Source organism: Balaenoptera acutorostrata, chromosome 12 (assembly GCF_949987535.1).
Source record: "Balaenoptera acutorostrata chromosome 12, mBalAcu1.1, whole genome shotgun sequence".
NCBI classification, from domain to species: Eukaryota; Metazoa; Chordata; class Mammalia; order Artiodactyla; family Balaenopteridae; genus Balaenoptera; species Balaenoptera acutorostrata.
Genome location: NC_080075.1, coordinates 53682038 through 53705578, shown reverse-complemented (window position 1 = coordinate 53705578; position 23541 = coordinate 53682038). Strand labels below are relative to the sequence as shown.

The 23541-nt window shown below is 37.5% G+C and overlaps 1 protein-coding gene across 3 annotated transcripts in view; it reads left to right on the top strand.

The window, feature by feature from the left end:
- Positions 1–23541, top strand: part of PPP1R21 (protein phosphatase 1 regulatory subunit 21) — a 62204-nt gene that overhangs the window by 28537 nt on the left and 10126 nt on the right. For all 3 annotated transcript variants that reach the window (XM_057558594.1, XM_057558596.1, XM_057558595.1), the window contains exons 13-17: positions 6818–6910; positions 11054–11181; positions 13635–13787; positions 16473–16565; positions 19045–19287. In XM_057558594.1, the coding sequence (XP_057414577.1) occupies positions 6818–6910; positions 11054–11181; positions 13635–13787; positions 16473–16565; positions 19045–19287 (710 nt within the window). The remainder of the gene's footprint in view (positions 1–6817; positions 6911–11053; positions 11182–13634; positions 13788–16472; positions 16566–19044; positions 19288–23541) is intronic.

The window sequence follows — 23541 nt, the reverse complement described above, 5'->3', positions numbered from 1 at the left end:
GAATAGAAGTGATGAAAGTGGGCATCCTTGCCTTGTTCCAGAATTCAGCTTTTCATCACTTAGTATTATGTTGGCTGTGGGTTTGTCATAAATGACTTTTATTATGTTGAAATTTGTTCCATCTATACACACTTTGGTGAGAGTTTTTATCATGAATGGATGTTGAATTTTGTCAAATGCGTTTTCTGCATCTGTTGATATGATCTTGTGTTTCTTGTCTTTCCTTTTGTTCATGTGGTGTATTGCATTGATTGATGTGCATATGTTGAACCATCCTTGTGACCCTGGAATGAATTCAGCTTGATTATGGTGTATGATCCTATTTATGTGTTCTTGGATTTGGTTTGCTGAACTTTTTTTGACAATCTTTGCTTCTATATTCATCAAAGATATTGGCCTGTGATTTTCTTTTTTGGTAGTGTCTCTTTCTGGTTTTGGTATCAGTGTGATAGTGGCTTCATAGAGTTACTTTGAGAGTGTTCTTTCCTCTTCAATCTTTTGGAAGAGTTTGAGAAGGATAGGTGTAAGTTTTTCTTTGTATGTTTGGTAGAATTCCCCAATGAAGCTATTGGGTCCAGGACTTTTGTTTGCAGGGAAGTTTTTTTTTTTTTTAATTACAGATTCTATTTTACTTCTAGTGATCAGTCTGTTCAGATTATCTGTTTCTTCTTGATTCCGTTTTGGCAGTCTGTATGTTTCTAGAAACTTGTCCATTTCTTCTAGGTTGTTCATTTTTTTTTGGCATATAACTTCATAATATTTTCTTAAGATTTTTTTATATTTCTGCAGTATTGGTTGTTATTTCTCCTCTTTCATTTCTTATTTTGTTTATTTGGGCCCTCTCTATTTTCTTCTTGGTGAGCCTGGCCAGTGGTTTGTTGATTTTGTTTATCCTTTCCAAAAACCAGCTCTTGGTTTTATTGATTTTTTTCTGTTGTTTTTAAAATATCTATTTTATTTATTTACTCTCTGATCTTTATTATTTCCTTCCTTCTGCTGACTTTAGATTTTGTTTATTCTTTTTCTGATTGTTTCAGGTGGTAGTTTAGGTTTATTTGAGATAGGCCTGTATCACTATGAACTTCCCTCTTAGGATTGCTTTTGCTGCATCCCATAGGTTTTGTATGGTTGTGTTTTCATTGTTGTTTGTCTCAAGGTATTTTTTAATTTCCTCTTTGACTTCATTGTTGACCTATTGGTTTTTTAGTAGCATGTTGTTTAGTCACCATATAATCATTTTTTTCTCGTTTATCTTTCTGTGGTTGATTTCTTGTTTCATGCCCTTGTGGTCAGAAAAGGTGCTTGAAATAATTTTTGTCCTTTTAAGTTTGTTGAGGCTTGTTTTGGGTCTTAGTTTGTGGTCTATTCTAGAGAATGTCCCATGTGCCCTTGGAAAAAGAATGTGTATTCTTTTTTCTTTTTTTTTTTTTGATGTAGTGTCCTGTAGATATCAATTAAGTCTAACTGTTCTTTTGTGTCATTTAGGAACTCTGTTGCCTTATTGATTTTCTCTCTGGAAGATCTGTCCATTGATGTCACTGTGATGTTAAAGTCTCCTACTATTATTGTATTCTTGTCAGTTTCTCCCTTTATGTCTGTTAGTATTTGTTTTATGTATTTAGGAGCTCCTATATTGGGTGCATGTATGTTAATGATTGTAGTATCCTCTTCTTTGTTGATCCTTTTATCATTATACAGTGTCCTTTTTTGCCTTTCTTTATGGCCTTTGTTTTAAAGCCTGTTTTGTCTGATAGGAGTATTACTACTCCTGCTTTCTTGTCATTTCTACTTGCATGAAATATCTTTTTTCATCTCCTCACTTTCAATCTTTGTGTGTCTTTTGCCTTTAAGTGGGTCTCTTATAGGCAGCATATTGTAGGTTCTTGTTTTATTATTCAATCTACCACTCTTTGTCTTTTGAGAGGAGCATTTAGTCCACTGACATTCAAAGTAATTATTGATAAGTACATATTTATTGCCATTTTAAACCTTGCTTTCCAGTTGATTTTGTATTTCTTCATTCTTCTTTTATTTTTGCTTTTGTGGTTTGATGGTTTTCTTTCGTATTATGCTTGATTTCCTTTCTTTTTGGTTTTTGTGAATCTGTTTTATGTTTTTGATTTGTGGTTACCCTGGTTTTCAAGTATGTTAAACCATAACTATATCTACTTGCTTTGGACTGGTAGTTATATAAGCTCAAACACATTCTAAAAGATCTACATTTTCTTACTTGCCTCCTCCACATTTCGTGATTTTGATGTCCTATTTTACATCTGCATGTTTATCCTTTTACTTTCATCATAGTTATAATAGCTTTCACAGAATTTTTTTTAATTAAAAAAATTTTTTTAAATCTATGTACTGGCTTATGTAAGTGATCTTCAATCTTTTTGTATATTTGCCTTTCCTGTTGTGATTTTCCCTTTCCTGTACATTCTTGCTTCTTTTCTAGTTAGAGAAGACCTTTCAATATTTCTTTTAGGATAGGTTCAGTATTGCTGTATTCTTTTAGTTTTTGCTTGCCTGAGAAATTCTTTATCTCTCCTTCTATTCTAAATGATAATCTTACTGAGTAGAATATCCTAGGTTGTAGGTTTTTCCCTATCAGGACTTTAAATGTATCTAGCTACTCCCTTCTGGCCTGCAAAGTTCCTGTAGAGAAATCAGTTGCTAGCCTTGTGGGGGTTCCCTTGTAACTGACTCTGTTTTTCTCTTGCTTCCTTTGGAATCCTCTCTTTATCTTTTGCTTTTGCCATTTTAATTATTGATATGTCTTGGTGTTGATCTGTTTGGGTTCATCTTGTTTGGGACCCTCTGTGCTTCCTGTACCTGCATATCTGTTTCCTTCTTTAGGTTTGGGAAGTTTTCAGCCATAATTTCTTCAAATAATTTTTGATCCCCTTTTCTCTTCTTCTTCTGGGATTCCTATTATGCGTAGATCGGCATGCTTTATATTATCCCATAGATTTCATATGTTGCTTTCATTTTTTTCATTTGTCCTTCTGTCTTCTGTTCTGATAGGATGATTTCCATTATTCTATCTTCCAGATCACTTATTCATTTTGTTGCATTATTTAGTTTGCTGTTTATTTTCTTTATCTCAACTTTTATATTGGCAATTGAGGTGTCTGATTTGATTGACTCCTTTTTGTAGTTTCTAGTTCCTTATTACAGTAATCTGCATTTCTATCAATAGTCTTTCTTAATTCCTTCAGCATTTTTTATTGCCTCCTTTTTGAACCTGGGGTCTCGTAGACTGGAGAGGTCTGCTTCATTGTTGGTTCTTTCAGGGGATTTCTCTTGTCCTTTTAATTGGGAGTAGTACCTCTGCTTTTTCACTTGATTTATATTTCTCTGATTCTATGAATTTAGGAGAAACAGTTATCTACTGTTGTCTTGAAGGTCTGTTTTTATGAGGGAGCGATCCTGTATAGACTGTGTGAGTCTAGTATTTTTGGTGCGAAGGCTGTTTTTGGTATGGATGCTTGCCACATCTTTCTTCAGAGTGTACTGGCCCTTGTTCCCTTGCTGAGTGGTGTGTTTTGTGTTGTGGTGACCAGAGCCTGCACTGGATGTTGGGTGGTGTCCTCTTTGCTCTCTGCTTGTCACTGCCCTGTCAGGGGGCAGGGTCTGCTCCCTAGCTGTTGGAGTAGAAGACCCCAGATCTAGTTCTAAGCTGTGGTATGCAGTAGGTGGAACTGGAGTGCTCCCTCTGGAAAAGGAGCCACTGCGTGTCCTTCCCCAGGAGCTGTCTGCCAGTATGTGCTACTCTGTGACACTGCCTGCCACCTGATGTGCACTCCCACAAAGTTCACTGTTGCTGGCATTGCCCTCAGAGGCTGCCTCCACTGCGGGAGCACCTGTAGTTGGCTCAGATTTCAGCCCCACCTCCTTGTGTGCATGACCACAAAATTTGCAAAACCCACAGCGGCTGGAGCCTTGCCCCACTGTGAGCACACTGATGATGAGGCTGCTACAGTGGGATCCATGCCCCTCCCTTCCTGTGTTGACAGTGGGCTTCCGATGGCAGGCTCATGTTCTGTCTGCATGCACCCCCATTTGTGGCCCCAGGCCACACTCTGGGCCCTTTGGGCTATGTCCATGCAGCCAAACCGAGTCCTCTCCCTGGGTCTGTCTGCTGAGCCCGAGTTTCAGCACCCAGTGCTGCACACGCCAGCAGCTGTGTCTGCGGCTAGGAAGTGCGGCAACATGGCAAGGACCATCTGTTTTGGTCTCTCTCTACCCTGCGGGGCTGCAGGCCAGCTCCTGCATTCTCCTCTAGAACCTTTGAAGCTCCCTATCTGTCTTGGTGGACCTCCCAGCTGTTGAAGGAGGTTCCCAGGGTGAGGGAACCTTTCCTCTTTCACAGCTCCCTCCCAGGTGTGTGGGTCCCATCCCGATTCCTCTTCTTCTCCCTTTTCCCTTTGTCCTACCCAGTTACACAGGGATCTGTTTTGCACCTTTGGTTGTATGAGAGCTTCTGCCAGCTTTCAGTAGGTAATTCTATGAGAATTGTTCCACATGTGGATGTATTTTTGATGTATGTGTGGGAGGAGCTGAGCTCCATGTCCCTCTACTCTGCCATCTGGGTCTCCCCCCATATTATATGACTTTTTTTTTTTTAATTTATTTATTTTATTTTTTTATTTTTGGCTGCACTGGGTCTTTGTTGCTGCACGCGGGCTTTCCCTAGTTGCGGCAAGCGGGGGCCACTCTTCGCTGCGGTGCGTGGGCTTCTCATTGCGGTGGCTTCTCTTGTGGAGCTCGGGCTCTAGGCACACGGGCTTCAGTAGTTGTGGCTTGCAGGCTCAGTAGTTGTGGCTCGTGGACTCTAGAGCACAGGCTCAGTAGTTGTGGCGCATGGGCCCAGCTGCTCTGTGGCATGTGGGATCCTCCCGGACTAGGGCTCAAACCCGTGTCCCCTGCATTGGCAGGCAGATTCTTAACCACTGCGCCACCAAGGAAGCCCTATATGACTTTTTGATTTTTGCCATGCTCGTGTTATTATCTGACTTTTTGAAGTAGTATCTCATTGTGGGTTTGATTTGCATAACCCTGGTGTCTAATAATGTTGAATATCCTTTTGTGTCCTTATTGGCCATTTGTATATCTTCTTTGGAGATATGTCTGCTCAGATCCTTTCTCCATTTTCCAACTGGGTTGTCTTTTTATTATTGAGTTATAAGAGTTCTTTATATAGTCTAGGTACAAATCCCTTATTGGATATGTAATTTGCAAGATTTTCCGTTTTTGTGGGTTATCTTTTCATTTTCTTAATGGTATCCTTTGAAGTACAAAAGTTTTTAATTTTGATAAGTCAAATTTATTTTTCTTTTGTTGCTCAGGCTTTTGGTGTCATATCTAAGAAACTATTGTCAAATATGAGGTTGTGAAGACTTACCCTTATGTTTTCTTCTAAGAGTTTTATAGTTTTAGCTCTGACATTCAGGCCTTTGATCCATTTTGAGTTAATTTTTGTATATGGTGTGAGGTAAGGCTCTAACTTCATCTTTTGCATGTGGATATCTAGTTGTCTCAGCACCATTTATTGAAAAGACTATTCCTTCCCTATTGAATGGTCTTGGCACCCTTGTTAAGAATCGGTTGACCATAGGTGTCAGTTTACCTTATATCTCCAATGAATCCACCAGTTTCCTCCGAATTACCTTCAGCACAAGTGCCATTATTTTTGAGAGCATCCCTAGGCTTGAACTTTTCCACAGTCTGTTGTGAATTAAGTCAATTCCGTTGGGAAGAGATTCAGAGCTTTCTGTTTTAAGAACTGTTTCTTTTCTCCCTTGGGTTAAATCTCTGAGCCATGGTTCTGCGCAGGGGGTGATGAAAGTGATGCACTTCTCTCAGAGTGACACCCCTGCATTAGTAGCTGAGCACTCCATGGAGAGGGTAGGGCAGCAGCTGCTGGTCCCCTCAGCTTGCCTCTTTCAGCATGGAACTCCTGTTAATGAGCTGGGGCCAGGGTGATCGGGGCCACAGATTCTCAGCAGCACCATGCCCATGTAGAGCCTCCATCCCACAAGTCAGGGCTGGGTAAAAGAAGAGAACCCCCCCACCTCTGAGTCATACTTACCTAGAACTTAGCCTCAGCAATAGGTAGCTGAGAGTGAGATAAGGAATACAGCCCTCCAGCTGAGTTAGGGGAGAGGGAATCTTGTGTTCTTGGCTGCACCCTCTGGACTGGGATTTCTAGCTCACTGACTGGTGAGGGGACGGAGTGGGCTCTGGTTCACATACCACAGATTCTTGCTATTCTTACTGAGTTAATATAGGTTTTCTTGATTAAATGTTTCTTCACTTGCTGTATGCCCTTAGGATTTATTTTTAAATCATTTTCACCAGTTGTGCTGGTGAGTGGATATGTGGAGCTTGCTTATGCTGTCATGCCAGAATTGGAACTGTGATGTTTGAATAATAGTGTTTTTAGTGATGTTCAGCAAACAATAATATGTAGGGAAAGCACAAAATGAGAAATGTGTTCTGTAGTAACAAGGTGAAATTCACAAAGGCTTTCATTTCAAAAAGAATCATGAAAGACATAATCCTGCTTAGCAATTTAATTTTGATTTTTATAACCATTAATATCTGTGGACATGGGGGATGCAAATCAGTTTAGATCCCTGTAATTATCACCATTCTATCTGAATGTGTCTACAATGATTTTAAGAGCCATTATTTTCAACATATCACAATCAGTATTCATTCTCTCTCTTCCCAAAAGTAGAGGGGAGATGGTGGGCTGTCAGTTTTTCAGGTGAATTCTTCTGGGAAAATGCTTAGGTTTGTGATCTTGGTTTCCTAGGTACGGAGCCAGATGGACTCCTTCGGACAAACTACAGTTCTGTCTTAATAAATGTTGGTGCTGCTCTGCATGGATTTCATGATGTCATGAAAGGTGAGGCTTGGAAAAGAACATAAATAAGCTTTGTCCCATTTTCTCAGATCTGCCTGAATGAGATTTAAACAAATACTGCCAAGGCTAATAGACCCCAGATAAAGGTTTAGTAGCATTTGGCTTACGTTGAAGTGCACAGCTTACTGCCTTCTGCTTTTCCCATCTGCTTCTTTCCTGAAGGTAAACAAAGTGCTGAAGAGAAACCCTTGTGCACGGAACTTTAGCCAAAAATACATTACACTGACTTAAGGCAGGTGTATGAATTTTATCAAGCCAGACATGCTGTTCAGAGGCATTTAGCAAAATACTGCACTTGTTAGAGCCCATACATGAAGGAACTGAGGAAATGAAGGTTTAAAGATCCCAGAAAGAGTGCATTGGTTTTCTACCCTCCTGTATGTTTTTGTGTTTAGAGTACCCATTATAAGTCCTGTTTTGTTCAGGAGAGCCTTAAGGAATGAAGGTCTGTTTTCAAGCTTTGGTCAGCTTTTAGTTGCTATGTGCTCCTAAGAATATGCTTGCCGAAGGGCATTTCATTTGCTTCCTAGCATGTGATTCTGAGTCCTGACTTTTTAATCTGTATTTCTGCATGGCTTCTAGGTTTTTTTCCTCCGTTCTTTTCCTTTTGAAGACTGTTGGAGTACGGGGAGGAGAGGAGGGCAGGAGCAATTATTAAGGACTATTGGAAATAGCCCAGGTGCCTAGATTTTTCACTGTGGTGTTTAGTGTACAATTAGTGACCAATTACTGGTTTCACAGAAAATACTTTTTAAAAACTTAAAACTTTGTTGGATGGCATGTATAAGATGGGTATATTTGGGGCCTTTCTATAGATTGGCACATAACCACATAACCTATGTTACTGGGAATCATTCTTAGTTTCAGTGGAATTACCCAGTACTACCTTACCATTCAGTCTGGAAAATGGTCCTTCCTGTGGCTTGTCTTCAATTATAAGGAACTTTAAAAGTCACTGTACTTCTGGAGCTAACACTGGTTGCAGGAATCACAGCTTGCGTAGACAGTCTTGGTGGCAGGTGACAAGAGGCAACCCCAACCCTGCACAACCTAGTCTGGTCCATAGAAAACCCAAGGGACTGGTACCTTTTTCCTGTGCAGCTTTTGGTTTGGGGAGCTCAGACTTAACCATAGTCCTCTATTCCAGAACTTTACATAACGTAGAACTAGGCCATTGAAACCACAAGTAGCTCTGTGGCTACAGGTTTTTTGGTTTTGTTTCCTAAGTTTTCCTATGCTAATGTTATGATTTGTTCCTGCTAGTGTTTTCTCTAGAATTTTGATAAAAGAGAGGCTGGAGGGTAGCTGTCCCTTGAGGATCTTAAAGCTTCATTTACATTTAAAAAAATCTTGATTTTATTTATATTTCTATAAATAATAATGTACTTCTGAGTTTTCTAAAAATGCTTTTGTTCATATATGACATAAGATGCCAAGTGGTCCAAATCAAAGAATGTTACTATTATTATTTGCTCTGAGCTGGTGGAGATTGTCAGAGGAGGATCAGAGGCTCCCTTAGCCCCCTTTGTGCCTCTGCTTGTTTCTGTCCTTGAAAGTGAACATAATATAAAGAGAGAATATTGGGAAACATGAAGGATGGTTGGCAAGCAGATTATGGCCTCTTGTTGCTAGTTTTACAGTTCAAATCTGTCTTCTTACCCAGTTGGAAGACTATTGTATATCTCTCATGAAAACTCAGAGTGAGCATTAACTGGCATTACCAGAATATACTTTGTTTTTAAGAGAACTTTTATTTCAAATCTTTTCCCTTGATGCTTCCTTAATTGCTTGGTCCAAGTTGGAAAGAAGGAAGGAAAGAAGGCAATCAAGAAGGCAGGCTGGGGTTTCCCTGGTGGCGCAGTGGTTAAGAATCCGCCTGCCAATGCAGGAGACACAGGTTCAAGCCCTGGTCTGGGAAGATCCCACATGCCGTGGAGCAGCTAAGCCTGTGCGCCACAACTACTGAGCTTGTGCTCTAGAGCCCGTGCGTCACAACTACTGAGCCCATGTGCCACAACTACTGAAGCCTGCGTGCCCTAGCGCCTGTGCTCTGCAACAAGAGAAGCCACCGCAAGGAGAATCCCGTGCACTGCAACGAAGAGTAGCCCCCGCTCGCCGCAACTAGAAAAAGCCCGCGCGCAGCAACGAAGACCCAACGCAGCCAAAAATAAATTAAATAAACAAATAAATAAAGTTATAAAAAAAAAAAGAAGGCAGGCTGGTCTTAGTGTAAAAAGAGAGAGATTTATAAAAATGTGTATCCTACAAGGAATTAAAATGGAAGTGAATTAATCTTTTAACAAGTGGCATTCTAAGTGAGAATTGTTTGATCTTTAGTCTCAAGTCTAGAGCAGGTAGACTCATAGGAAACATAAAAGAAAATAAATCTCTTGTCTAGGTCACATGATTTCCTTGTACTTTTTGGAGTTAAACTTTAATGTTGAGGAACACCCTAAATAATGAAAATATTTGGACTCGATAAAGAGTAAACAGTTGGATTGGGAGAATTATTATAGTCAAACTACAGTAGCTCTGATCCACTAGAAGCCATGGGAGGATTCTTAGTATTGTACATCTTTTATAAGTATTTCAGTCACCTACACCAATCAACCAAGATTGCCTACCAACCCAGTTGTATTATAGCATTGTATACAGACAGTAAAATATTGAATAAAACTTTCTGTGGTGTATAGAAAGAAAATGTCTACTCTAGGGGCTAGCAAGTTCAGTATACAAAAAAATGTTCAGTGTTCCAATTGAATTTTCATTCACTTGGATATCTCATGAATATATAGAGGATAATCATTTATTTTTAAAAAATATTAAACATAATAGTAATTACCAATTAGTTGGTTCCTTCACTGTGACAACTGTACCATAGTAGTATAGGATGTTAACAATAGTGAAAACTGGCTAAGCGTATCCAGAAACTCTCTGTAATTTTTCTATAAATCTAAGACTATCTTAAATTAAAAGTTTATATATGTAAAAGTTTATATATATATGTATATAACACAATATATATAAGTAATGCAATTTCCTAGTTTTAAATTTCAGTAAAAGTAATCTTATTCATAAAACAGTAATTTTGTTAAATATCAGTATCATACTAGGTTAAATCTCAAATCCCCTTTCTTTTTGAATAGTCTTATTCCCTTTTAATTATCTATAGTCTAAAATCAACTAAATTTCTTGATTCTGAATAAATGAAATTCTTTGTATACACACCTGCTATAAAAGTTAGTTTCCATGTTTTGTGATTTATTTTTTGCTTTGTTGGTAATGATAATTAATGCTGTTGTAACTGAAGTACTGTAAAAAATTCAAAGGAGGCTGTATCATAAACACCTTTTTATTTAAAAATATAATTGCCCTTCCTTGTAAATCAATGTTGTCTTGGTAATTCTCCCATTTTCCCTTATTTCCAGGGTGAAATTACTTTATTTCTCAGAGACCCAGAAAACCCCAAGCTTAGCTGTTTGGCCAATTTCACCTACTGCTGTTTCTCTCAACACATTTATATCTAAGCCTCTCTTCTATGCTTCCATAACCACAGGCCTTTGTTATAACTTTCTTGGACTAGAGGCAATAGAATGTGAAGCCAGATGCTAGAGTATCCAGTCCTTATTTGGCCATGCAAACCTTTCTTATTGTTAAAGTATGTACTGGCAAACCGGCTACAATCCATTGAGGATTGTGGGACATTGTGCCTGTGTTAGCTGTTCTTTTCCAGCCTCATGGTTTGTTTGTATAAGCACAATGTAAACTCTCATTTGTACCTGCTGGACTATCAAAACAAGGTTTTTAACTGGTAAATATTGCTCAGGGTCCTTTACCGGGCACTAGAATAAGGGCCAACACTCAAATGAAGGAGAATGAGACCCACCTGCTGGGGGCTGTAATAGAGACACCAGGATGGTGTTAAGAGACCCTCACTACTCTCTATTCTTTCCATGTGAACTTGAGACCTAATTGATATTCAGCACAATCCTCATATTTGGGGCCATTTTTTGTCAGATTTGTCTTGTAAATTTGTAAGAGTAGATATAAGAAGTTAACGGGCTGGTTATCTGTATACAACTTGTATATAGATAGTAATGAGTTTTTGTTTGATTGGGTTTATAGATATTTCCAAACATTATAGTCAAAAGGCTACAATAGAGCATGAACTTCCAACAGCAACACAGAAGCTCATAACAACTAATGATTGCATCCTGTCATCAGTAGTGGCATTGACAAATGGAGCAGGAAAGGTAATTTTTCTCTGGTTTATATTGACATTAAATTCAACTCTTAAATGTGCTCCTTTTTTTTTTTTTTTTTTTGAATGACCTAATAGGAAAATTGATCTGTGAAAGGATTTTCGATTACCAGGCTTTTTTATAAAATAAAGTTGTCTCCCTTTTCCTCCTTCCTACCTAATATTTGAAACAATATGGTAGTTACTGTTAAGCATTTGTGATGAGGAAGTAGGTCACTCACTTCTGATGTTTTAATGAGATATTTGATGATTGAAAGATTCCAGGTGGTCTCACTATAGATCCTTGTGTATATTAAAGGTCTGCTATACAGAAATTGGGATATAGAAAAAGAAAAAGAATTATAAGACTTTTGTTAATATTTTGTTTTTTCCCCTCCAGGTTTTTGTTTGTTTTTTGGCAACACTTGTGATAATGCTACTTCTGTGGTTTTGTACCCTAATAATTACTTTTAAGGTGACTTCAACATGTGTCTTCTCATTGAATTCTTAATATTAGATAATGATCATTTGGATTAGTAAGTACTTAATTGTTATTATAAACTGACCAGAGTGCAGTTTCTTTAAAAATTGTTCTGTCTTGGATAACTGGTTTCAGCAGGTCACATTCTAAGAGCACATGTTCATGTGGCTATCATCAAAGCCTTTAGTGACCAAGATTTCTCTGAGAACTACCCATACATATAAAACCAAAAGTACTGTATTCAGGACTGTCTTAGCCCATTTATTTCAGCAGAGTCAACATAATTTCTCAAGAAAGTGCTAATCTCTATCTGTGTCATATACCTTTATTTTTCTGACAGGTTGACCTTAGTAGGAGCACACTTTTTTCAAGTGTTTTAAGTTAATCAGAAATGATCATACGTTATGTTAGGTATTCAGTGTCATCTTTCCCAAAGTCAGATCAGTCTTCCTGACAGTCTGCTAAGTTTGGGGCTGTAATTAAAAGGTGTTACCTTTTGGATCTGTCAGCTCGCAGGTCAGTGCCTACAGGATTCCTTAGCCAGAAGACCATCCCCACTGCCTCCTCTTTAGTGCTTTCACCCACAGGCATTCTGGAAACTTTCTGAGGTTGATTCTAACTTTGATTCAATTGTGAACAATTCTGGAAAAAGAGAATGTTGACATTTTACAAGAGTCTCTGCATTTGTCACTTTTTTAGGAGAACTCTGGAATATTAAATACCTATATACTTCGTAGCTTATTTTACATTTGCTTTGCCTGAAACCTTAAGAGTTGTCTCAAGGAAAGGTACTTGATCTTCACTCTGAAATTTTTATAAATGGTTTTTAGCTAAAGTAAGTATCTGAACTAAGTATTAGTTGGTGGCAGCTTAATACTTAGCTAATGTGATTTGATTAAACTAAATTTTATCATTTGTAATTTTAAAAAAACCCACTAGGAAAGCATAACATATGCATGTTAAAGAACATTTGGGAAATGTAGAAATATTAGAGAGAGGAAAGAAAGTAAACCTCACCGTATACTACCATGACTGAAATGCAAACACTGTACTATCTATGTCATACACAAGGAATATACAGCTCAAGATTTTTAGAGTTTTCATTTTCTTGAATACTACCTAACATAGAATTTCATTTGATACAGTAAAATATTAATGAAAAAGAGAATCTTTTAGACCATTAGTGAGTGATTGCTTACTTTTTGAACAGTTTTTGCCAAGGTAAAGTACTCTTGTTTCACAAGTTACTTTTTCTTATTTATTGAAATAGAATACTCTTTAATGTATCGAAGACTTTAATTTTTCTGGCTAATAACTTTCTTAGACATTTTTATTTATATCACCATTTCATATAGCACTGTAGATTCAGAATCATGGCTCAGCAAAATTACAGTCATGGATCTTTGCTGTTGCTTACATAGATTAAGCAAATGTTAAACCTGTAAATGACAAGGGTCTGCTGAATTTTCAGTCTTTTTCTTTCCTGTTATATTTGTAAGGCACAGATTGAGATTTACAGGATGAAATTTAAGTAGAGATCATATATTCAATATGCGAGATCATATATTCAATATGCTTGTATCATGTCTTGTGTTGGAATATGAAACATTCAAAGTTAAAATGCAAATGGAATGTATAAACCCAAACGTATATATTTTGAGAGCAGGGGCAGACTTAGTAAGGTAAACAGCTCATAAACATTGTCTACAGAATAAATCAGAATCAGCCTTGGTTTTTAGGAACAGTAGAATTTGTCTAGATTAAGACATGTCACAAGTCTGGTCTCAAAATTTATACTGTATTGTGTTTATTATAAATCATTCCCTATGTATTCTTTTCAAATACATAAATGTGGGCTTTTGAGCATGTGTTGAAGTTTCATTTCCATTCTCAGTATCCTTAACTTTGCTCTGAAAACTATTAGATATGCATTTTAGATATATTATTGGAAAACAAAATCTATCTTCTTGTCACACTTGGTTTAGATTGCGTCTTTCTTCAGCAACAACGTGGACTACTTCATTGCTTCCCTGAGCTACGGGCCTAAGGCAGCGAGTGGATTCATCAGTCCTCTCTCAGCTGAATGCATGCTGCAGTATAAGAAAAAAGCTGCTGCCTATATGAAGGCTTTGAGAAAGGTTTGTGCGCTGCTGTTAACATTTAAATCAGAGGGAAAGTCTGGAATAATTCCAGAGAAAGGCAGAAGTTTTCCCACAGTTCATATTGTTTAGGTTTTATACAGTTTTGAGGGACAGGTGGTTGGTGGGTGTTGCGGGGTGGGGGTGGTCTTTGGAGAGGAGGATGGGACAGAGACCCGAATCTCACTTTCTAGGCCGTATTAGACTTACGTTTCCAGTGGCTGGTAGCGTGTTTAGGGTGAGACGGCCAGGCAGCCAGTAAGTGTCAAACTTCAGAAAATCTTAAACTTGTAGAAATAAAAAAATTGAAATACATTTATAATTTTTTTCTCAATGTAATAAGAATACATGATCGTTGCAAAAAGAAATCAGAAGCAACAGCAGTACATGAAGAAGAAAATCCCACAACCCAAAGGTAGCTTCTCTTAACCATAAAATTTTAATGTGTATACATGCATGCACGCACACACACATTATAAAAAGCGGTGTATCTGGATACATAGACTTTTATTTTATTTTATTTTATTTTTAATTTATTTTTTATTTTTTTATTTTTTTAAACTTTGGGTTTATTTACTTATTTATTTATTTATTTATGGCTGTGTTGGGTCTTCGCCTCTGCGCGAGGGCTTTCTCCAGCTGCGGCAAGTGGGGGCCACTCTTCATCGCGGTGCGCGGGCCTCTCATTATCGCGGCCTCTCTTGCTGCGGAGCACAGGCTCCAGATGCGCAGGCTCAGTAATTGTGGCTCACGGGCCCAGTTGCTCCGCGGCATGTGGGATACTCCCAGACCAGGGCTCAAACCCACGTCCCCTGCATTAGCAGGCAGGCTCTCAACCACTGCGCCACCAGGGAAGCCCCCATAGACTGTTTTAGAATCTGTTTTTTTTCCTCTTTAATGCATTGTGGATATCTTTATATAACAAAAATATATATCTATAAGTATAAATTGCTATCATTTTAATGCATCTAGTATTTCATCTATAGTATTTCATTCTATAAATGTGTGATAATTTAATTAAGCCATCCATTGCTAGTGGATTTTTAGGTTGCTTCCTATTTTTCACTGTTATATGCAATACTACAGGGGATATTCTTGCACATGCAACTTTGTGTATTTACCTTTCTCTCTTTATTTCTTTTTAACTTTTAGTTACACATAATGCATAAATACATTCTTATATTACATGAGAACATTATAGGTAAATTACAATCCCTAATTCCAGTTCCTCTCCAGAGGTAACTATAGTTATCAGTTTGGTGGGCAACCTTCCAGACTCTTTTGGAGCATTTTTACTCATCTCTGTAAACTTTGAACTGTATGTAAAATATGAAGAATATAAAGACTTTTCTAAATTTTTTTTTTAACTTAAATGCATGTTTCATTGTGTAGCTTCCTTTTTTCATTTAAAATATGTTTTAGAGACCTGTCTGTATCAATACATATGATGGCTACTATATTCATTTTAAACACAGCATTGAAATCTATGATATAGGTATTCCGTTGTTCATTTAGGTAGTCTCTTTTTGGTGGGCATTTAGGTTGATTCCAGTTTTTCACTGTTAGAATTATACTGCAATGGATAGCTTTGTAAGTGCCTCCTTGGGCATATGTGTGGATTACTGAGAGGTGGAATGTTCTGGATAATGTGATTTTAAGTTTTAATATTTACTGCCAGATTACCCGTAAGAGTGGTTGTACACTCCTAGCAACGTATAAGGCTACCTAATTGTTTTAATTATATCTTTATGATTAATTCCTAAAAATGGAATTGCTCATTCAAAGTCTATGAATGGTTCAAAGGTTACCTATTTATAGTTTACCAGCAATAGAAGTATAAATTTAACCCGTAAATTTAATTTGTCAATCTTAGAAACAAGAGGTTCCGTGTTATTGTTCTAATTTTCATTTCTTTGCTTATTATTGAAATAGAACATCCTTTCATAAAATTACTGTTTATATTTATTTCAATTTCCTGTTCAAGTTGTTTACCTGTTTTTAAATAAATGTTCCTAATTAGGGTTGAAGGAGTTCTGTGTTAAGGATTTTAGTCCTTTGTTTATGTCGGAAATATTTTTCCTCAGTTTGCTGTAGTAATTTTTCAAAATTTAGAAGTTTAAATTTTTATATCATTAAACCAGGCTTTTTCTTTACGGTGGTGATTCTCAGGTGACTCTTGGAAAGTCAATTCACCTATATTTTCTTCTAGTATTTTTGTGGTCTAAACTTTTTAGATTGAAATCTTCAGCCCATCTTGAATTTATTTATTCTGATATAGGTATGAAATTGGGGTCTAAATAGTTATTTTTCTAAATTATTAATTGATTGTCCTTACATGACTTATCCTTTCTCCATTGACTTAAAAATGCAACATTTGTCACATAATACATTTTTGTATATGCTTTTGTCTGTTTCTAGATTTTCTATGCCATTCCTTCATCTGTCTATTTTGGTGCAAGTCTTATGGTTTTAGATAGTGTCTCTTATAACTGGTATGACATGTTCCCCTTCATTCTTTTTCTTTTCTTTTTTTTTTAAAGTTCCTTTTTTATGTGTATTAAAGGAACTAGTCTATGTTGACATACATATGAATTTTATTATCAGACCTCATTTAGCATTCTTATTTGTAAGATCAGGGAAATGATGCGACCTTTTTCTTTATTTCTTATGATGCTTTTTCCATAGCCCCTCCTGGAATCTGTGCCTTATGAAGAAGCACTGGCAAACCGCCGGGTCCTTCTCAGCTCTACTGAAAGTCGAGAAGGCCTTGCACAACAGGTATGGCATCAGGAAAATCATGATACTTGTTAAAGAGCATGAATATAAAATCCCCTATAGAAGGTTTTCATACACATAGAGCAATTTAAAAGGCTATGTAAGTAAACATGTAAAGTTAATTAACACATGCTAAAAAGCACCATAAGCATAATTCATTGAAAACCATTTGTTGATACTCTAAATAAGTCATCCTGATTCAATTGGTGTTATGATTGCCAATAAAGTAATATCAGCACACTCTGGCCATGCTGATTAATTATTTAGGTACTAGATTTAAATGTCTGAAATAATAAGGCAAAAAAGGGGGTGTGTGGCTAGAGACTTAGTGAGTTATTTTTATTTCCTAAATGGACAGGAATGAAAAATTTCCAGCGCTCAATTGATCAGTTGAATTTGGGGGGTACGTGGAGGCAGGTGGTACTATTTTTTTCAGAAGTTGGTACAAACTGACCGCAGTTTAGCATTCGCCAGAGATTTATTTACTTTAACACCTGGCTTGCTTTAGTTTTGGAAATATTTATTTTAAAGAGAGTACAAATTCATCTGAGACAGTATTTTGCCTATGCCGACCTTATTTTCATTGGACACATATCACTTATCTTTTCAACATTAATTCAAGAGGATGTTGAAACTAAAAATTTAATCCACATAATAATTCCTAAAAAAACTCCTGAGACAGTGAAATGTGGAATATCTTAAAAATTTATTTTAGATTTCCTTCTTATTTTATGTGAGGAAAGTAAGGCTCAAAGAAATTAAACAGCTTTTATCCATAGTAGCTAGTAAGTAGCAGAATGGTCTGACTTCAGAGCTATTGCTTTTCCCACTCTGCCATTGACCAGCTGCAGGCTAGTCTGATAAGCACTCCGGGTCTCACATCCTGCCTCTCTAAAGCGAGGATAATATCTACCTTTCAGGGTCCCGTAAGGATTAATTGAGCCAATGGGAGGCAGTGTGATATGGTGAAAAGAATCAGACTTATGAGCCAGACACACGAGGTCCCACATCCTGGCTCTGTTTGTTAGCTTTGCAGGTGGTCAAGCTGCTGGGACTTCAAGTTCTCCTCTTTGAGACGTGAGAATTGTAGGACTGTTAGGAGGCTTCAGTAGGATACTGGCAGGAAAATATCATGAACAGTGGTACGTGGTAATTGTTCAACGATGATAGTTGGTAAAGCATTTGGAATTCACTCTAAGATTGTTTTTATTTTTATTTAATTCTCCAGCTTTCATTTGCCTTGAAAATTAGCTCTTTTTAAACTTCTTATTGAAGTATAACATACTTAAAGAAACGTATATAAATTGTTAATATATTTCAGTGAATTTTCACAAGTAAACACATTAATGTAACCGGTAGCTAGATAAAATTTTTAAAAAAGAACATTTCTTCATGTAAGGTATATACCTGTAAAAAAAGATTGCCAGGACCTCAGAAACCTTCCTCATGCCCCTTTCCAGTTATTACTCTCCTCTTTCCCCAGAGGTGACCATTATCCTGCGTTCTTTGTTCTGTTGCCTGATACTGAACTTTATATTAAATGAGAATTATGTCGCATCTCTTTCAGATCTGGCTTCTTTTGTTCAACATTATATTTATAATATTCATCCATGTTATGTGTAGTTGTAATTGGTCCATTTTCATTCCTGTTGAGTATTCTATCGTGTGAAAATACATAATTTATTTATCCATTCTTACAGCTTATGGCTATTTGGGTAGTTTTCAAGTGTTTGACTATCATAGGGCTGCTATGGGCGTTCTTATACTTGTCTTTTGATAAACATGCATGTTTTTCTCTTGGGCATATACTTAGAAGTAGAATTGCTAAGTCATAGGATACAAGTTCAATTTTCAAAGATCCTGCCAAACAGTTTTCAAAGTGTTTGTCCCAAATTCCACTCCCCCAAGCACTGTATGATAGTTCCAATTGCTCCATAAACATGTCCATCTTTGTATTTTCTGTCTTTCATTTTAGTCATTTGGGTGTTTTTTGTTGTTTTGTTATTTTTTTATTCATTTGGGTGGTTTTAAATTGCTTTTCCTTGGTAAATAGTGACATTGAATACCTTCTTTTTTATGTTTATAGTAACGTTCAGGTGCCTATTCAAGTCTTCTTTTCTCCTGTTTCTCTATTGGGTTGTCTATGTTTTTATCATTGATTTATAGAAGTTCTTTATATGTTATGGGTATTAGTCCACTGTTGGATACATGCATCTTCCACTTTGTGGCTTTCCTGTTTACTCTCTTTATTATACCTTGTGATAAATAGAGATTTTAAAAATTTCATTCTAGTTCAATTTCTCAATTTATGGTTGTGCTTTTTGTATCCTGTTTAATAAAATGTTCCCTATTCCAGGATCAACCTTTTTTGTTTTCACACCTGTGAAGTAGCTTTGGTCTACATTCTATAAAGTATTTTTTTTGGCTGGTAAGTTTTGTCTGCATCATCCTCTAAGGTGCAGAACTCTCTGTTGCTTTCAAGGTTCAGCAGAGTTTGGAGAAGATTTCTAAACTGGAGCAGGAAAAAGAACATTGGATGTTGGAAGCACAGTTAGCTAAAATCAAGCTGGAGAAAGAAAACCAGCGAACTGCAGATAAACTGAAGAGCACAAGTAGTGGGCAGGCGGTTGGGGTAGCCCAGGAAGGGGCCGCCGTGGTGACCACTGCGGGCCAGGAAGACGCGTCCGCCAAGGCTGTGCCAGAGCCCGTTCACAGCACTAGTCTGGTAAGTGTCTTCTTTTTTTAAATGGTAATTGGTGGGGATCCATCTTAGTGTTCAGTGTTAACCATCTAAAGTACATGTCACTTGATAACAGGAATAATCCATGTGCTCTAGAAAAAGCAGATTGGTAAGCAGGATGCCCCCTTCAAAAAGCAACTTTATTAAATTCTCTTTGATTTTACACGCGAGACTTCCCCATGGTAAGGGCTGTGTTCCTGGAGAAGATATAGTAAGTCAAATTTAAGGTGATTCTGTTTTTCCACTGAAACATTGGTGATATGGGGGTTATGTTTCTGACAAAGGACTAACTGCCTAACTTTTTATAGAAATGACGACAAATACCATTTTTAACCAATTACGTGGTATATTCCTAGGTAGTATAAAGCTTTGTGACATATGTATAATATAGAAACCCATCAGGTTAGCTAAACTTCATAAGACAATATAGTGACAAGTTATTTTGCAACTTTATATTTCTTGCCTTATATTTAATTGCTGTGATTTAGAAGGTGAAGAAACATCTCTGTTGGAATTATAAAATTCAGTTACATTGAGAAAAGTTTTCTGATTATATTTTTCTGCCCACTGTAAAAAAAAAAAAATTTAGAAAATCTAGAAAATGAGAAATCAGGAAGGGAAGGGAAAAATACCCCTCAAAATTAGAAGGATCTCATTAAATATATTTTCGTTAGCCTTTTTTGAGAAATTTGAGGAGAGCCATGGCACTTCTTGACAGCCCTGTCCTAAGGCTACCCCTGTAGCTCACTGATGCTGTTGAAGAGCACGTCATGGTCCTCACATCTCCCTTGCATCTGATTCAGAGCGTACCTGATAGTAATATATACAAATTAACTTCTATTTTCAAGATGTATACAGACCTCACTGCACCTCAACAGTGTCAGAAACGTGGATTATTATTAGTTTTCTTAGGTGTGATAATGATATTTTGATTATTTAGGAGAATACCTTTATTTTTTGGAGATAAATGCCAAAGTACTCAGGGTAAGGTATCATCATATCTGCAACTTACTCTCAGATTGTTCAGGAAGTATATACACACACAGATAAATAAAGCAAATGAGCAAATTGTTAATTACTGAATGTAGATGGTGGCTACATATGATTATTATACTTTTTTCCCCAACTTTTCTATATGTTTGAAAATTTTCATAATAAAATGTAGGGGAGGAAAAAAGAATGAAAATTTTTTAGAAAAGTAAAAAACATCAAGCAGACTTCTCAGAGCAGTGATGTGAATGGCTGCTATGCTCACTGGATGATCCTATGTGACCCCTGATGGCAAGTCTGAGTCTCAGCCACAAGTGTTGCACATTGCCTCTGATAGGGGAAGATGACTGCCTAGAAGAACATTTAACAAACAGAGCAGAATTCTGACGTCAGTCCGGGTACCATTTGGGGAAGTGCAACACTGCCAGCACTCATCTTTGGACTTCCCTTCAGAGCCTGTCTTATTGATCAGGTCAGACTGTTCTCCACTGGGTCTGATTTCTTTTTACTCCTGTCTTCTCTCCCTGCTTCCCTGCATCTGCTCCTTCCGTTTTCTCCCATTTGCACTAACAGTAATTGGTGCTGTCAGGGAGTAACTATGGGACCAGACCAGGCAGGGCACTGATGACAGTGATAGTAATTGCAGTAATCATGTGCCAGCCACGGTTCTAAGGACTTTTCAGTGTGTTAACTCAGTCAGTCCTCACACAGATCCTGTGAGATTATAGGTACTATCATATCTTCATTTTATAGATGAGGAAACTGGGGGACAGAGAGGTAGAGAAACTCATCTGAAATCACACACTTGGTAAGTGATGGATCTAGGGTTCAAACCCAGAACATCTAGGTCCACACCCTGTCCTTTTAATCAACATGGCCTTGTGCTCTGATGGGTGTCAGAAAATAGATCAGCAGACAAATGTATTTGTTTATGGCTTGCCTTTCTGAAGTACTGCAAGTTGGCAACACTGGTGTATTTGAGTCATTAATGTCAATTGCTGAAAGTTGAGGACTGTCTTTTTATTTGAACATTTTCAAAGGAGAGCACACTATTCTTACATATGTAAGTGAGAAAGATTTCCAGGGACATGGGAAACCTTTAGTACCAAACACTATTGGGCTGTGAGTGATGATGACTTTATTTGGGTTTGGTGAGTTTGGAAATTGCTATAACTTTAAGTTGTCTGTCTGGTTAGCATGTGTGTGCTATTTCTGTCTGCATCTGTTAAGGATCTCTTTCCTCCCACCCACTTCATAAGGTGCTAGCATAGTAATTTTCCTAGAGTATGTTACTGATTATGCACTCTATTGCTTCTAGACTTTTAGTGGCTCTCTATTATCTATAGGATATAGTCCACTCATTAGTTTGGCATTCAAGGTCTGTGAACACCTATTCCAAACTACCTTTCTTCAGCATTTCCCTGTACAAACTCAAACTGAGCTCTCTTTCCTGGTAATGTTTTTTGTGTTTTTGCCTCCCTGTCATTGTTCAAGCTGTTTCTTTTGCCTGGATGCCTGTTTATTCATAACTCCTGTCACCTACATGCTCAAATACTTTGCCTTCCAACTCCTCGACTTTCTTGAATTCAAAACTCTTCCCATCATTTAAGGTACAGTTGAGTTGCCACATTTTCCATGAACCCCAGTTTTGGGCATTGTCTTTGACAGTCAGGATCAGAGAACCAAGACCTGGTTGGCCTCCTTGCATTTTTCACAGTCTAGTCTATATGGTGAATCTATTCCCGTCCCTTGGTTGCTTTCAGTCTCATGGAATGAGAGCCTGGATAGACATCTGTCCAGAGTGCTGTGGGATCACAGAGAAGTCGCCTGGAGGGCTTGGGGAGGACATCCCAAAGGAGGTAACATGGGTGGGTTTCATAAATGAGCAGGAGGCCAAGGCAGGAGAAGAGTATTTCAGGCTGAGAGAAGGGTCTCCCCACATAACTCTCTTTCTCTTCTGCACGTGGCAGATTCCTGCCAAAAATAACCTGGAGACAATAGAGAGAAAAAGCAACGGCATTTTTTTTTTTTTTTTTTTGCCTTCCCTGATGTTTCCTTTTCAGCCTTTCTTTTTATCACCCCACCCCCCCAACCTCCCATCCTGCCTTAAGTAAAGTTAAGTGAACTAAGTGTGTGTGTCTCCTTCTGTTGTCTTCCTCTTGGGTGTTGGAGCAAAGTCTGTGCCCATTGTAAAGTTAATTGATTAACAAAGGAAACTCACAAGCCCCCAGAAGATTCCTTTGGTTCAAGCACTTTGGGGCCGAAAAAGTTACATCAGATAGAAACTTCTTATTTCTAACCCTATAGCATTGCAAAAGTTAAATGCTTATTATGTTTCATTAACATATCTAGGACTGTAATTTGAACATTCAGCCCCCTGTTAATTATTGTAATAAAAGATAGGGGCTTCCCTGGTGGCGCAGTGGTTAAGAATCTGCCTGCCAATGCAGGGACCACGGGTTCGATCCCTGGTCCGGGAAGATCCCACATGCCATGGAGCAACTAAGCCTGTGTGCCACAACTACAGAGCCCGTGAGCCACAACTACAGAGCCCGTGAGCCACAACTACAGAGCCCATGAGCCACAACTACTGAGCCCACGTGCCACAACTACTGAAGCCCGCGTGCCTAGAGCCCCTGCTCCGCAACAAGAGAAGCCACCACAATGAAGAGTAGCCCCCGCTTGCCGCAACTAGAGAAAGCCCATGCACAGCAAAGAAGACACAATGTAGCCAAAAAAAACAAACAAACAAACAAGCAGTAACCTCAAGAAAGAAAAGTACAAGTTTCCATTTTTTTTGCTGAAATTAAAAAGCATTGCTTAAATTCACAGAATTTTAAAATATATATATTTCAAGTATAAAAACAATACATGTACATTGTAGATAATATTAAAATACAGAAGAATAAAAGAAGAAAAAAAATGTTGACATTTTCCTGAATACCCAACAACCACTGTTAACATTTTTTTCTACAAAATTTCATACTTGGTTGACATTATACTATATAAAATTTAAAATCTTTTAGCATAACATTAATACACAAACATTTATCCTGTTATTAGAAACTCTATGTAAACTTAGTTATTGATTCCACAGTATTCTATATAGAATATGCCTTAGTTTACCTATGATTGGACATTGGTTACAATTTTTATTATTTTAAATAACATCTCATGTTTATGCATAAGATTCTTTCTGCATCCAGATGATTTCTTTGGGATAACCCAATAACTCTCAAGGTTAGAGTT